This window comes from Protopterus annectens, chromosome 15.part0 (genome assembly GCF_019279795.1).
Source record: "Protopterus annectens isolate FY-2018-M chromosome 15.part0, PAN1.0, whole genome shotgun sequence".
Lineage (NCBI taxonomy): Eukaryota > Metazoa > Chordata > Ceratodontiformes > Protopteridae > Protopterus > Protopterus annectens.
The window spans coordinates 732,702,876-732,719,321 of NC_056749.1; the positions used below are offsets into that span (position 1 = coordinate 732,702,876).

General features: G+C 44.3%; 1 protein-coding gene across 2 annotated transcripts in view; it reads left to right on the top strand.

Annotated features, from left to right (window-relative positions):
* FMR1 (FMRP translational regulator 1) overlaps positions 1 to 16,446 on the top strand; it is a 2,052,104-nt gene that overhangs the window by 1,651,689 nt on the left and 383,969 nt on the right. For both annotated transcript variants that reach the window (XM_044057587.1, XM_044057588.1), the window contains one exon: positions 1,748 to 1,930. In XM_044057587.1, coding sequence (XP_043913522.1) covers positions 1,748 to 1,930 — 183 coding nt within the window. The remainder of the gene's footprint in view (positions 1 to 1,747; positions 1,931 to 16,446) is intronic.

Genomic DNA, 16,446 nt, shown 5'->3' on the forward strand with positions numbered 1-16,446 from the left:
ACCAGGAAAATTTATTCTAGTAAATGGACTAGGTTCTCTGTTTGGGCCAAAGATCAGAACTTAGATCCTTTCTCAATGCCTATTCAAAAGATCCTACAATACCTGACTACTCTTCTACATGCAGGAGCCTCAGCATCGACAGTTACTGTACATTTCGCAACTATGGCAACTTTTCATAATGGATTTAATAATTCTTCTGTTATGTCACATCGCCTGTGCAAGACTTTTTTGAAAGGAGTATTACACGTTAAACCTCCTGCCAAGTCCCCCATAGAACTCTGAGACTTGACCTTGGTACTTCAATCACTAACAGGCCCTACTTTCAAACTTTTTGATTCTTGTGATGTAAAGTTTTTGTCATGGAAGACTCTACTTCTAGTAGCACTTACCTCAACGAGAAGAGTATCTGAGTTGCAGGCCTTAAGTGTCAGGAGACCTTACTTGAACTTCCACAGGGATAGAGTGTCCCTTCGTACTGACCCTTCTTTCTTGCCCAACGTCATTTCTGGATTTTCCATTAACCAGTGTAGTTACCTGCCAGTTTTCTTCCCTCAGCATTCAAACAGAGGGGAGTACCTTTTGCACTTGTGCATTGCCAGCTTTGTTGTTATTTGGACAGGACTAAATCTTTCTGGAAAATGGATCAATTGTTTGTGGCCTTTGCAGGACCCAGATTGGGTAAACCTGTTTCCAAAGTGACTCTATCCTCCTGGCTTAGAAATGTCATTACCTTTATCTACCAACAGAATAAATATCCTTACCTTCCAGAATAAAGGCTCATTCTACTAGATCGATGACTACTTCAGTAGCTTTTCATTCCAGAGCGTCTATGGATGATATCTGCGCAGCAGCCATTTGGGCAAGACCTCATACCTTTATCTCTCATTACAAATTGGATTTGGCCTCCAGGGGACGAGCATCTTTTGGTTCTACGGTGCTCAGGAATATCCTTCCTTAGGGCCACCCAGGTCTCAAGTAGCTGGGAACTTGGTCCTATCAGTAAGGAGTGAATGAAGATTTACAACATCAAATAAAGAAGTTATGTCTTACCATAATGTTCCATCTGTGTTGTAGATTTTTATTCATTCATTACTTCCCGCCCTCCTTCCCCCTGCCTGGACTCCTGGTTAAGGTAATTGCTCAGACAGAGTCTCCTACTGTTTTTCTCTTACTATCTCTATTATATAGGGGCGGGCAAACTCGATCTGGAGTAACTGAGAGGGGCATTATGGGTAGGTCTTAGCTGAGAGTTTTTGGCTGGCGCGAGCTTGGAAATGACCGTGTCGGTTCCAAGGATGGAACCGAAGTCCTATAAGTAATGAATGAATAAAGATCTACAATACAAGTGGAACGTTATGGTAAGACATAACTTCTTTTTTATACACCTGTGCATGTATGCATTTTTATATGCATGTTTGTATATGTGACTGCTAATTGTATTATGAATGTTGTTCTTTTAATGACTTCCATGTAAATGAGTTTATTTAGTAAAGACATCATTTTTGCTTGATTTTGTAACACATAAAATGGAAAAATACTTTTGCAGAAATTAAATATGCAACTGGGTGGCATTTGAATAGGTATATCTATTAGCTTTGAAGACACAGTGTTTCACAATCGCATTGGAACATATTGGAAAGCAGATACTGGCGAAGTGGAATCGAGTTGTTTGCTCTTATTGTGTTATGACACTTAGTGAGTGGCTTGTGGCCTGAAAGTGCATTGAGGCTATTATTGTTTTTGATAGGAACAAACTCTGAAGCATCAAATGCTTCTGAAACAGAGTCTGACCATAGAGATGAGTTAAGTGACTGGTCTTTAGCACCTGCTGAGGAAGATCGAGATGGATATCCTCGTAGAGGGGACTCCCGTAAACAAGGAGGTGATTCTAACCGTGGACAGGGAGGTAGGGGTCGTGGAGGTTACAAAGGTAAGTGAAGCATACATGCTAATATGTGTATAATTTTTTTTCATTTGCTTTGTTTAAAGTTTGAATCTGCAGTTGACTTCCTCCCGTACCTTGAAACCTTTTGCTCTAATGGTAACAAAATAAGTGAAGTTGAGCTTTTGATAGTTATTCTGCCTGACTTTTGAAGCTTTCAGTTATGGGAGGGAATGGAAAATGCTGCACTTGATTCTTTTAGATTAGTATCACTGATTTCCACTTGAACAATAAACATACATATTTCTGATATCCAGTTTAATTTTTTTCATTTTTATTTTTTGGTAGATGGAGTAGTGGTTTATCACAGGAGTCACTGCCGTAGTGTAACTCCATATCCATAAGACGGGGACATTGGTACATGTCTGCCTTCTGGGCTGACTCTCAGAACTTTTGAATGCCCCCCACCCCCACCCATGGAGCTAGTCTCTTTCCCTACCTTGAGATGTCAAACAACACACAGAGATGATAAAAAGGAGAGCAGCCATTGCTGGTTTTCATTGTGTTATTTAATTTGAGTACTTCTGTTGCACTTACCTTATTTCAGTTTTTCACATGTACAGATCTTCACCAAATATCCCAATCCATCATCTTGATACCACTATCTTATTGAGTTTGATACTATTACAATACTTAATATTATTAATAATATTATATTAAATATTTTATTTTTTTTTCTTAGCCGCAAATTCATTATGTACTGATGCTTATTTAATAGCAAGTGGTTTTAGCCAGTGTCCCCTTAACAGTCTGTCAGTGCACAGGTAGTCACACCTGTCAGAAAGCAATTTGGTAGTATAGTGCTACAGACACTTTCCTGTCTTCCTTTTGCTCTCCTTTCCTAAAGTTGCATTAGGTCTTCCGAATTCTTTTATGTAATGATTATGTCACTAAGAGTCCATTATTCTTTTGCTCTGACATCTGCCAGTACCTCTACTTACCAGTTTGTCATGCCAGTGCTAGTGTCAAAGCACCAATAAATTAACCAAGGATCATGTTTTCTTTTTACACCATGTGTTTAAAAGGCCATCAGCCAGAAACCCATTTTATTTTTGTTGTTCTTCCTTTCTGATATTGACAGTTAAATGGTGTCCTTTCAGTTTGTCACCCATCTACGGTACTTCCAAGATCCTCACTCAAGGTATACAATCCTTATTCCTTTAACAAGGCCATCATATTCTATATGTCATCACTCTTATCACCTTACTAATAATTCATTTTACCTATTACCTCAAAATTCCTTTATTTCCACACACTGTAGTGTTAACATCATAACTTCTACTTGCTGGATTGCAGGCTCATCACTGTTGGCTTCCTGAGCGTTTCAACTGTCTGCTTACGAATGAAAGAGCAACATTGCTGTTTAGCTCACAGATATAAAATCGTAAAAACGTGACATTGTCCACCCTTAAAGAAATATATTAAATTAGACCACAAAGTTGCTCACTACAGGATGGCAAGGAAGATGCTGCCCTTACTCTGACCAGACCACACTTCAAAACAGTTACTGGAGAAATGTCTTATCTAAGCCTGGTCCAGCAACATGGAATCATATTCCTTCTAGGGTTAGAATGCAGTCTGTCCTACAGTAGTTCAGATCTAAGCGAAAAGAATATTTAATAAAAGAATCTAAATGATGTTGCTACAAGGAGAAGGGCTAGTCTTCACTGCTCATGCTCTGGTCACAATGATAACAGTTAATGTTTTGCAAGCTGTAGCTCTGTTATAGCAAATCTGCACAGTGTGCATTACTTGCATTATGTACCAAGTGGAAATAATGTAACTATGTCTGAACCAGTTGCATAATATAGTTACCTAGTGCATGTAACTACCCACATAGAGGATATAAATGCACCAGGTGTGAACAGTATGTATGCATATTGTGATGCCCCTGCACTGGTCCAGTAATCAAAGAGCCTCAATCCTCACCACTAGCACCAGTGAGGGATGTACACATTGGGAGGATGACAAGTACACACACAATAAAGTACAATTTTCCTTAAGAGCACACACACATCACAGTCAGTCTGGGTCTGGATGTTCATCGTGCATACAGCTGCAGTCATAACAGATGGGTTCTCCTGCCATCAGGCGGGTCCTCGGTCGGCCGAATTCCAAAGTCTAGGTCCGACGTCGGTTGTCGTCACTTCTTCCCTGACGTCAGTGCGACAGGGGTATAAAGGAACCAGCCGACGCCATTTTCTTCAGTCTTTCTTGCCGCGCGGTGCCCGAAGCAGAAGCAGTTAGCAAGTGCCGGTCGGCCAGCTCCTGAAATTACGAAAATTTTGAAACCGAAGTCTTCTTGAAAGCTAAGTACCCCATTGGGGAATCTTTTCTTGCCTCAGACCGATGTCAGACAAAGTTAATAATTGTATTTCATGTGGGAAGCAAATACCGCATAAGGATTTCCATTCCCTCTGTATTCCTTGTTTAGGCCCAGACCACGACGTCTCGGTCTGTTGCTTTTGTGCTACATTCAACAAACGCACCATTAAGCATCGGGCGGAGTTCGCCCAGCATTATTTTGGCAAAACATTTAACTATATTATGTCGTCGGATACTCCGACTCCAGTTTTGTCTAAAAAGCGCAAAGATAAGGACCGACACACGAGGTCCGCGGCCTCTACCGACACCACGCCAAAGCCGACTACACGTGGTCCGGTTCTCAGTGAGGCGCCTACGCAGCCCCTGACTACCGTCGACACTTCATTGGCGGTGTCTCCTGTGCCCGAGGTTGCAGGCTCCTCAGCCCACACCCCGACTACGGATACCGAAGCCACTCTTGGCGTTGAATCTCAAAATGTGGACAGGTCTACCTCCTCTCAAGGTGTCTTCAGACCTTCCTCTTCTTTTTCCATCAAGGCTTTTACTAAGTCTAAAGCAGCCATGCATTCTAAGAGACAAGCTACACAGGGCCCATCTCCAGGCCCCATGCCTAAAAAACAGATGCTTAAAATGGCTGAGGATTTAATTACTCTTATCAGGGGTTCTCCACCCCCTCCGGACAAAAGGCCCAGAGTGGAGGAAGAATCCCCCTCCTCTTATCAGGGCTCCATTATTTCAGAGCACTCTGATCAGGAACATTCTTACTTCCCTTTTGAAGACTCAGATGCAGAGGAGTCCATTCCTTCTGTATCCCCCCCAGAGGATTACTCATTTGGGGAAACTTTGCATACCTTAAGGGAACACTTCCACTGGGAAGGCCAAGATTATTCAGATTCCAAGAAAAGACTAAGGGAATTTCTCTTGCTACCTCAGCACAGGCCTCTGGCTATACCTCCTGTCTTGGACATCCTAGATGATGTCTACTCGGAGGCCTGCCTTAACCCGGATTCTCTACTTCCAGCCCCAGTTAAGCCTGACAGGTACTACAGGGTTCCTGACTCACACCAATTTCTATACAAAAGCCATGCTGCTGACCCAGAAACCATCTCTCAGGGCCCCAAGGGAATTAAGGCCTCCACTGCTAAAAATCCATTACCTTCCGAGGAGATTCCAGATCCTTAGAAAGGTGGGGAAAAAGGTATATATATACCTCGGCTACCTTAACCATGAGGGCATTAAACTGTCAGTTCCATATGCTAAAATACCAACAGTTTTTGTTATCACAGTTGAAAAGTAAAATGTCACAACCTGAACAACCAGACTTGAAGGAGTTGCAGGATTTGATGCATAGTGCAGAACAATGGGTAAGCATACCTTACAATGTGGTTTTGATGCTCTAGAGGCCTCATGTAGAGCTGCTGTTACAGGATCAGTCATACGTAGACATGCCTGGCTCAAGGAACAAACCTTGCCAGATCATGTCAAAGCAAAATTACTAGATGCCCCTCTACAAAAGGATGTATTATTTGGTGCTAATGCTGAGGAGGTATTAAGGAAAATGGAGGAAAAGGCTAAATCAATGCAAACTGTGAAAGATTTTCTACAGGTACAACCCCCACGTTTCAGTAGAAATTGGCCTTCCAAAAATTGGTCCTTTCCAGCCACGGACAGATCACAAAGAGGTAGATACAGGCGCCCGAGGGGCAGAGGACAATCCCAAGGATCGTTTAGAGGCAGACAATGGCAAGCTCCTACACAAAGAGGTGGTGAGGATAACTCGCAACCATTCAGAAAGCAAGCCCAATGACTTTCCCCTTTGCATGCCAAGCAAGACTCAAATGGCAGCACCCTTAGGTGGAAAACTGGCATTATTTTCAAAAAATTGGCATATTGTCACAAAAGACAAATGGATCCTGGACATTATAAACAGAGGCTACAGATTCCATTTTCACACCCTTCCAAAAATGAGAGGCATACCAAACCTGCCACACAATCAAAGGGCAGAGGCACAAAGGCAAATTACAGATCTCATAGACATGAAAGCTATTCAAGAGGTACCTACGCATGAACAAGGTCAAGGTTTTTATTCCAGACTATTCCTGGTACCAAGGAAGGGAAAAGATTGGAGACCTATTTTGGACCTATCCTTCCTAAACACATTTCTACTTGTACCAAAATTCAAGATGCTCACTCTGCAGCAGCTTCTTCCCATGCTGGGCAAGGAGTCTTGGCTGGTAACATTGGACCTCAAGGAGGCATACCTGCATGTCCCAATCAGACAAAATTGCAGAAGATACCTCAGATTTCTTGCAGGTTCAACCCATTATCAATTCTCTGCATTGCCCTTTGGCTTATCTACTGCGCCCAGAGTATTCACGAAATGCCTGGCATCAGTAATTGCCTACTGCAGACTTCAAGGGATACAAATATACCCCTATTTGGACGACTGCATGATCCAAGCGGACAGCAAGCACATTCTTCTGAAACATCTGGCTTATGTAATAATGTTGTTGAACTCTCTGGGATACACAGTCAACAAAAAGAAATCAAGACTAATACCCTCTCGGAAGATAATTTTCCTGGGTGCCAACTTGGACACAAACACCCAGATGGCCTACCTCACACCAGAGAAGCAGGGGCAATTAACTCAATACTTCAGAGCACTAGCAAATTGCACCAGGCTAACTGCAAGGAAAATCCTGCAGGCTCTGGGATTCATGGCATCTTGCATCTTACTAATCCCATGTGCAAAGCTGCATATTAGGAAACTACAATGGTACCTGAAAAACATATGGTCTCAACACAGCCACAGTTTGGAAACAATAATACCACTAATTCCATGTCTTCAAAAGGAATTTCTGTGGTGGGCTCAAGCATGCCAAACAAACACAGGTCTTCCATTCAGCAAGCCTCAAGCAAATCAAGTCATCACAACAGACGCCTCGGACTACGCCTGGGGGGGCGCACATGACAGATCGGTGCATTCAGGGCAAATGGTCCCAAAAAGAAAAGCACCTTCACATCAATCAAAAGGAAATGCTAGCAGTAATAAATGCTATTATAGCTTTCAAAGACCTTCTGCAACCAGGCCAACTATTGATAAGAACGGACAACACCACAGTTATGTGGTACATAAACAAACAGGGAGGAACACATTCATACCCCCTATGCAGACTGGCCATGTCACTTTGGAACATGGCCATGGACTTACAAATCGAACTACAAGCACAGTACTTGCCAGGCAAGGAAAACACGCTGACAGACAACCTAAGCAGAAATATGACAGATCCACACGAATAGAAGTTGCATCCAAAAGTTTTTACAGAGATAATCCAAGCATGGGGAAGGCCAGACATAGATCTCTTTGCCTCCCACAAAAATCACCAATTGACAAAATTCTGCTCAAGGATTTTACACCCAAAGGCCTGGAGAGTGGACGCTCTCTCTTTCAGTTGGACATCAATGACAGTTTATGCCTTCCCACCTCTTCCTCTGCTGCCCAAAGTTCTATTGAAAACCAGAGCAGACAGACCAAAGATGATTCTCATTGCTCCAGACTGGCCAAGACAACACTGGTACCCACTCCTGAGGAGCCTGACGCATTCCCACCATGGACCCTGCCTCTAATGCCTCTTCTCCTGACTCAGCACAGCTTCAAAACTTTTCACAGCTAGCTAAAAACACTCAATCTAGCCGCATGGAAGATTCCTTAGCATCACAGCAGACCCTACTCTCCAAGGAGGTGCAGGATGTCATTTTGGAGGCCAGAAGGCTGTCAACTAGAAAAGCTTACTCCGCAAAATGGAAACGGTTTTGTGTCTGGAATGAGAAAAAGGGCCAGGATCCTGGAAAACTGAATCTACCTCTTATACTACAGTATCTAGCTGAGCTGCTAAGCAGTGGACTTTCATTCTCCTCCATCAAAATCCATGCCTCAGCCATTTCTGCAGAATACAACACTGATCCACCCTTATTCTCTCACCCTCTCTTAAGACAGTTCCTCAGAGGGGCTAAGAATCTAAAACCCCCAAGGAAACAACCAATACCTGCTTGGGATCTCAATTTCATTCTTGAAAAACTGACCTTGCCTCCCTTTGAGCCAGCTGCCTCATCAGATTTGCAATATTTGTCCTGGAAAACAGCTTTCCTTCTAGCTATTACCTCAGCTCGTAGAGTTTCAGAACTACAAGCTCTCATGGCTGTGCAGCCTTTTATCATCTTCCATCAGGACAGAGTTTCCTTACGAACCAATCCGTCCTTTATGCCAAAAGTGGTATCCAGGGTAGCTTTGAATCAGGCCATACACTTACCTACCTTTTATCCTAATCCTCAAAACAAAGGGGAGAGATTACTACATTCCTTGGACATCCACAGACAACTGCATTATTATTTGGACAGAACAAAGCCTTTCAGAAAATCAGAACAGCTCTTTGTGTCCTATGCTACAGGAGCTCAAGGAAAGCCAATTTCCAAACAGACAATCTCAAAATGGATAGCCCACTGCATACGCTTTTGCTGTTCTTTTCTTGGCAAAACTGTACCTACAGGCATCAGATCTCACTCCACAAGGGCCACAGCTACATCTGCAGCTTTCCTCAGAGGAGTTCCTACCAAAGATATTTTGGAAGCAGCCACTTGGAGTTCTGTGCACACCTTTTCCAAGCACTACCACCTACCATTATACTCCAAAACTAGAGCAGGCTTTGCCACTGCAGTCTTGCAGGGCATCCTGGCTCCACCTAGTGCCTACCACCCCTTCTTAGCTTTGGGATTCTACCCATCTGTTATGACTGCAGCTGTATGCACGATGAACATAGTACAGTTTTGTACCTACCATAAATGTAGATGTTCGAGTGCTAATACAGCTGCAGTCCAGGTTTCCCTCCCTCCTTCCTCTCTTGGGACAGGTCTATTGGATAACACCTCCTCATACAACCTGATTGGGGTATTCATTTATGGTGTATTTGCTTGCAACTACTGTATTTTGATTATATTGCATTGCTTTATTACACAAATTTATGTATTGGCTTCCTTCTGGGGCAAGAAAAACTGAAGAAAATGGCGTTGGCTGGTTCCTTTATACCCCTGTCGCACTGACGTCAGGGAAGAAGCGACGACAACCGACGCCGGACCTAGACTTTGGAATTCGGCCGACCGAGGACCCGCCTGACGGCAGGAGAACCCATCTGTTATGACTGCAGCTGTATTAGCACTCGAACATCTACATTTATGGTAGGTACAAAACTGTACTTTTCTCTAGATCCGCAATAAGACTCCCCACTGACACAGGTATAGGGTTGAGATCTCAGCTGAGTGGCCAAGCCAAAACCTCCAGCACCCTCTCTGTCCAACCAGTTCTTCGTCTACCTGCCCAAGTAGCTGACACACACACACACACACACACACACACACACACACACACACACACACACACACACACACACACACACACACTTTGACATTTGATTTATACACAAACACACACCTAGGAAAGGCTGGCACAGGTTTACTAGCTATGCCCCCTTCTGCCCAGACTTATAAGGTAGTACCAGGTGCCACCAGCCACTACTTAACTATTTTAAGGTCCTTACCAAAGGGTGCCCAATCTTATTATGTAATGTTACTATTATCCAAATGGTAAGTGTGACCAAGACTTTCAAGGCTATTTAGGAGTGGCCTGTACAGTGTCACCAAATATGTAGGCAAGTACTCTAAGAGCTTAAATATTTCTAAACAAACCAACCACAATTAAAAGGTTTAAATATATTTAATATTAAATAATAAAAGAGCAAGACAATACTCAACACAGTAACTGCAGAGTTCAGAATCACAGGAAATATTTTAAAACAACATTGCAGGACAGTCTCAAATAAATACAGAAAACATCTAAACTAATCTTTACTATATTCTTATCTATATCTAAAAGATATTATGCCCTCAATAACTTACTTACAGAGCAAGGCAAATGTAGATGATGATGAATGGATGTTTCTAGGTCCAAAACAAGATACAAAATGCCTAGTCTTTCTCTGAGAGAGTTCTTAAATTAGTAATCAACATTACTGCTGGTTTAGCTCAGACATCACTCTTTGTCACCTGACTTCAGTCCCCATGCTAACAGAAGCACGAAGCTTCGGAAACCATCCAGGTGCAACTAACCATAGGCAAAACTGCTCTACAAATTGTAGCATGCTACAGGCCACCCTCTCAAACTCAGGAACCCCACATAGCCTTCCTGAAGACACTGGAGGGTATAAATGTATCTCCAAACACCATCATATTTGGTGACTTCAACTACCCGAATATAGACTGGGAACATTACTCAAGCCCTAACTTTCTAGCCCAACGGTTCCTGGAGTTCATAAATTCAAATGCCATGGAACAGCTAGTCACTGTTCCCACGAGAGGAGAAAATATACTAGATCTCATTGTCACAAACATGGGGACAAAATGCTCCACACGAAGTATATCCCTCATTGGTGAGATCTGATCATAAACTAATCTCACTGGAAATCCACATCCCGCCCCACCCCAAACAAAAAGACCATAGTGAAGAACTTCTCTAAAGCAAACTTCACACTACTCAAGACTGGTGTGGTATCCTTCAAGGCCCCTGAGCCAGTGGAAACCACAACCCAAGCTGCAGAAGCCCTTACAAATGCCTTCTATGAACACCTCCAGGACTGCATGGATCAGGCAATCCCAAATAAAACCAAGACTCTTTCCACAAAGGGCAAATGTCCAGTCTGGTGGACCCCAGCCATTAACAAACTTTACAATAAGAGGAGAAAGCTATTACATGATAGAACAAAATCCATAAAGGGAAGTCACCCCTGATCGTTATTAGTAAAAATACGAGCACTCATAAAATCAACTAAGGCCAATTTTGAGAGAAAAATTGCCATGGATTCAAAGGACAATCATAAGGCCTTTTTCAGCTATGTTAGGAACCTGGGTGGAAACTCCCAGATATGCTCAGAATTAGTCCAAAATGATACAAAAATCACTGAACCCACAGACATTGCCAACATACTGGCAGACAGGTTCAGTGCAAACTTCACCCCCTCTCCCCCCCTAAAGGAGAGATAACTATCCCAGCCGAGTGTAGCCTCCCGGACATCTCAAATGCGCAGGTGAAAGCTGCTCTCTCTAAAGCTAAAAACACAGCATCAATGGGACCGGATGGTGTCCCCGGCTGTGTGCTACACGAGCTAAATGAGGAATTAAACCCGCACATAAGGCAGCTGTTTAATCTCAGACTTACCACAGGATATGTGCCCAAGGAGTGGCGTACGGCAACTGTGGTCCCACTCCACAAAGGCGGCGCCTCTACGGACCCTGGTAATTACCGCCCCATAAGCTTAACAAGTCTAGTCTGCAAAGCTATGGACAGGATCATAATGGAGCTCATAAACAAAGATATAGGGACTTGCAGACATTGGACCCGACCCAGTTTGGCTTTGTCAAGGGAAGATCATGCCTTTTGAACTTGGTCGACTTCTATGAAACAGTCACCAAGGCCATTGATGAGGGAAAGGCAGTCCATACAGCCTACCTTGACCTTGCAAAGGCTTTCGACACAATACCCCACTCGGGTATTGTAGAAAAACTTACCAGCTTAAATGTAAACCCATATGTCACAAGATGGGTTGCAAACTGGCTTAAGGACAGAACCCACAGGGTTAGAGTTGCTGGCGCTGTGTCAGACTCCAAGCCGGTCACAAGTGGTGTCCCACAGGGCTCGGTCCTTGGCGCCCTATTGTTTGGCATCTACTCCTCAGAAGTACAGGCCAACATAGGAGGACTTTGGCTGACAAAGTTTGCAGGCGACTGCAAACTGGCCATAGTGGAAAGTGCATCAGACACGGATATCCTTCAGAAGGGACTCACGGAAACAGATAGCTGGTGCCAGAGCCATGGCCTGAAGTTAAACGCCAAAAATGTATAGTCATACCCTTCGGGAAAAACAAGGTAACCCCAAGCTACCATATAGGTGGCAATCCACTAAGCACAGAAGAGGTTATCAGAGACCTGGGGACCCAGGTTGACAGTGGCCTTTCTTTTGACACTCACATTGCTAAAGTGGTTAGAAAGACCTTCTACATTGCCCACCTGATCATGAAGGGATTCACATCCAGATCTAGTGAGGTTATTGTTCCCTGTACTCTTCACTTATCAGACCAATGATCGAGTACAATGCCCCATTCGGGATGTATCTCACCCGACATCTGCAGCAATTGGAGAGACCCCAAAGTTCCTCACCAAAAGGATAAAGGGACTCCAAAATCTGTCATATGCTGCCAGATTGAAGAAACTCCAGCTCTATTCAGTCGCATACTGTCTGCTCAGAGGTGACATGTGCCTGACATACAAGGCCATGTCCAACCCGGAATTAATGGACATGTTCCACCTCAAAAAATCCAAATCCACCAAAACCACTAGAGCAAGCAACTTAAACCTTAGCACGGATATAAATAGGACGTGCTGGAGGGATAGATTTATCACTCAGAGACTCCCTATGCTGTGGAATAAAATCCCGGTCCATGTGAGGCAGAGCACCTCGCTGACTCTGTTCAAGAGAAATCTAGACCTGTGGATGGGAGATCGTAGGTTTACCCCGGGAATCATCTCTGTGTCACTGCTGGACAGAGGCACAACAAACTAATGGGCACAGTATTTTTTCATATAAGGGGTGGCGTAAGCCACAAAAATTTGGGCTAGGCTTATAAATGCCTTAGGGCAGATAGCCTAGTATAAACCTATGAACCTATGAACCTAAGAAACTCACAGAATTGTTGACATCTCTGTGTGAGAAGTATATAGCTCTCAGAAGTTTGCAGAACATGGACGTCGTAAAATAAACACTTTTACATTTGAAACCCAGTAATTATTTCTGTTTCAAGACAATAGAAAATCCTCTAGCTCTAGACATTGTATCTGCTTCACTATGAAATAACTCAATCATAAAACATTTTAATTTAAATTATTTATTTGAAGTTTTGCAAGTTAACTCTCTATGTTCCAGCTTCTACTATTAAAACATACAATGTAAAGTTGTTCAATCTCGCCGTTTGTTCTTACACTTGGGTTCGGAGCCGATCCATTGGTTCCAAGTAGGCTGCTTTCCAAGCTCAAGAGCTTTGAGTAGCTCGAGGCACAGTCCCCATCCCACGATGCTCTCTGACTAACCTCAGATCTAGTTTGTCACTGCAACGGATTGCACGTTCTTCAGAGAAGCTCAGGCCAGTCAACTTTTTTCTTGTCTTTGGAAAAAAATTTTGAAAACTTTTTCTGCATACTTAGAATAGTTTAGACTGTGGTGGTGGTGCTGTGGTAGCATTGTCGCTTCACAGTAAGAAATTGTCCTGTTCGATTCTCAGCTAGAGCGTCTTCTGTGTGGAGACATGCGTGAATAGACGTACCTTCGTTGAAGGTTGTGTGTCAGGGCCGGCAACTCTGCACATAAAAATCTACTGCCAGTCATTATCGGACCGGAGTTCCGCTGTGGCAACCCCTAACCGGGAGAAGCCGAAGGACACAACAACAACTAAGAATAGTTTAGATATATTTATAGCTTTTACGTTATTTTTGGGGCATATAGCCTATCGCTTGTTTATATATATATATATATATATATATATATATATATATATATATATATATATATATTTCTTTCTTAGAACTTGGAGTGGTTGCTCTTGGGCCTTTGGCCGTTTCCTTAGTTTAATGTTGTGTGCTTAGATAGTGTGTATTTTGATGTAGAACCTTTGCATTTTAGTTGGCAGGGCTCTGTCGACTTGTGTTTCCCTATCCCTTTACTCTTAGATAGTGTGTATTTTGACATTTAGATTCCTATAGATAGTCAGATATTGTTGTTCTGTGGATTGCATTTAGTACGGTATACTTGTTCTTACTGTACCTTTAGTGTTTCTCTTGCTTTTATGTCTGATCAGAAACAGAAGTCAGGTTTTAAGAGGTGTAGCTGTGGGCAAAAAATGTCCATTACGGATAACCATGTTTCTTGTGTGTATTGCTTGGGGCCAGTACATTTACAAGAGGATTGCTCTATATGCCACTCCTTCAGCGGCAGGGTTCTTTTAGAGAGGCGAAGGAAGTTGGTTGATAGAGGGCTGTTGAAGCCAGACTTTCAGGAAGCATTGGACAAGACTGACCAGACCTCCAATCCTCGAAGGGGTCGAAGTCTTCAAAGGTGTCCTCGGAACCCAGGTCTTCAGTTCCGAGCACCTCTGTGAAGGCACGGTCGCAGACTCCTCAGTCTGCGGAGCCGTGCACCAAGCTGATATCTCAGAGCCAACCCCCAGTGCTGGAGCCGGTGTCAGAGGTTTTAAAGTCTCCGATCTTTAGGTCGATGGCTTCTTTGACTCCTTCGACCCATTCTTCAGGGGACCCTTTCAGACATCGATGTGGACCTTGTGGTGCAGAGGCTCTTGGAGAGCCTGACCTTGGCCAAATTACTCTCGGCTTTGTCCCAACTGACTTTGAAGCCTGCAACCTTCCCATTGGCTGTTACTACTTCTCCCCCGAGGCTAGCTGAGCCTTCGGAGCTGGAAGGAGAAAATCTGATGGTTGTGGAACCCTCAGAGCCGAGGCCTGACACAGTGCCTTCGGCCCCGTCGACCTTGATTTCTTTGGTTCCATTCGAAGAATCTCTGAGCCGACACTCCCTCGTCGGTTCCGGGGGGGGGAGAGTCGAACCGATGCGTCGGTTCCAACTCTTCCTCTCGGGGCTTCGGCACAGATTAGCTCAGCTCTGTCCTCTGGTTCAGAGCCCGTGGTCTCAGCACCGGGGAGGTTACCTTCTTCCTCAGAACTGGCAGATTCCTTGGGTCCAGACACCGATGCCTTCGATGCCATGAGGAGGGTTATGTCTGCTAAGACCCTCACATAATCGGTTCTTTCCTCTTCCTTCCCTAAAGGGCCACGTTCTGCCTGTACATCACAGGTTCCTACCAAGCGTCGAGACCCAGAGCCTCAGGTAACCCCATTGGGTGATCCCTGCTCTACTGAGACTTCACCAGACACACCCACTGATGAGGTTCCTAGAAAGAGAATTTGCAAGAGGAGGCATTTAGGTTCCCCTCAGGAATCCTTAACATCAGACACTGACTTAGAGGAATCAGAAGGGTCCCCACAGTCCCCCTCGGAGGATGTCTCCTTTGCAGGCATCCCGGAAATATTAAAGCAGAGAGGTGATTGGCAGTCCGTTACCCTTACTGAGGATGAGTCGGTGCTCCTGAAGGCCTTTGGGTCTCAACCTTCTACCTCCTGGGTTACTCCGCCCTTTGACAAACTAATGTATTTGGTTGCTCAAAGGGCATGGGAGTCTCCTGATTCCATGGAACCGGTCCATCGGAGGCCCAACAAATATATCACCTCCCCCCAAGACAGGACCTTTCTCACAAAGGGAGTTCCCGTTGATGCCATGGTGGTGGTGGCGGCGGCCACCAAGAAAGAGATGTCAGAAACCTCTTCTTCTGTCCATCCTCCTAATAGAGACTCTAGGACGATGGACAGATACGGGAAATGCATCTTTAGTCCTGCGACATTTGCCATCAGATCGCTTAACTACTTAACCCATTTCACCCGTCTTCAAGGAGATCTCCTCAAAGAGCTTGGAGATGCTCTAAAGGGCAACACAGATGATGCTGTCTCTGAGAAGATGACGGCACAGCTTAACACCCTTAATTCTATTGTGAACTCTTCCATGCGGCTCATTTCATATGCTGCCGATGGGTCCAGCCGAGCAGCAGGTTCAGCGATAGCCCTGCGGGTGACCATCCTGGAAGCGCTTATGCTCCTTTATGGAAGCCTTCAAGTCTTCCTTTGTCAACACCCCATTTGATGGCTCTTCCCTGTTTGGGCCAAAAGTCAAGGACAACTCTCCCTAGGTGTGAGCAGGACGGAAAGACTCTGTCTGCCGTGGGAGTCCGTTTTTCCACCCCTACTAGACCATAGCCCAAAGGGCAGAGAGGTGGAAAAATGTGGTTCCGGAAATCCCAAGGAGCTTTCCAAAACACACGTAGTGAACCCCCCTCCAGGGGCAGAGGAGGGAGTAATGACGGAAGATGCCGACCGAGCGGCAGAGGGGGTCCGCAGAACCAGGGTGACAGGGAGCAGTTCCTTGGCAAGCCCTATCAGCACTCCTGAAAGGAGGCCCG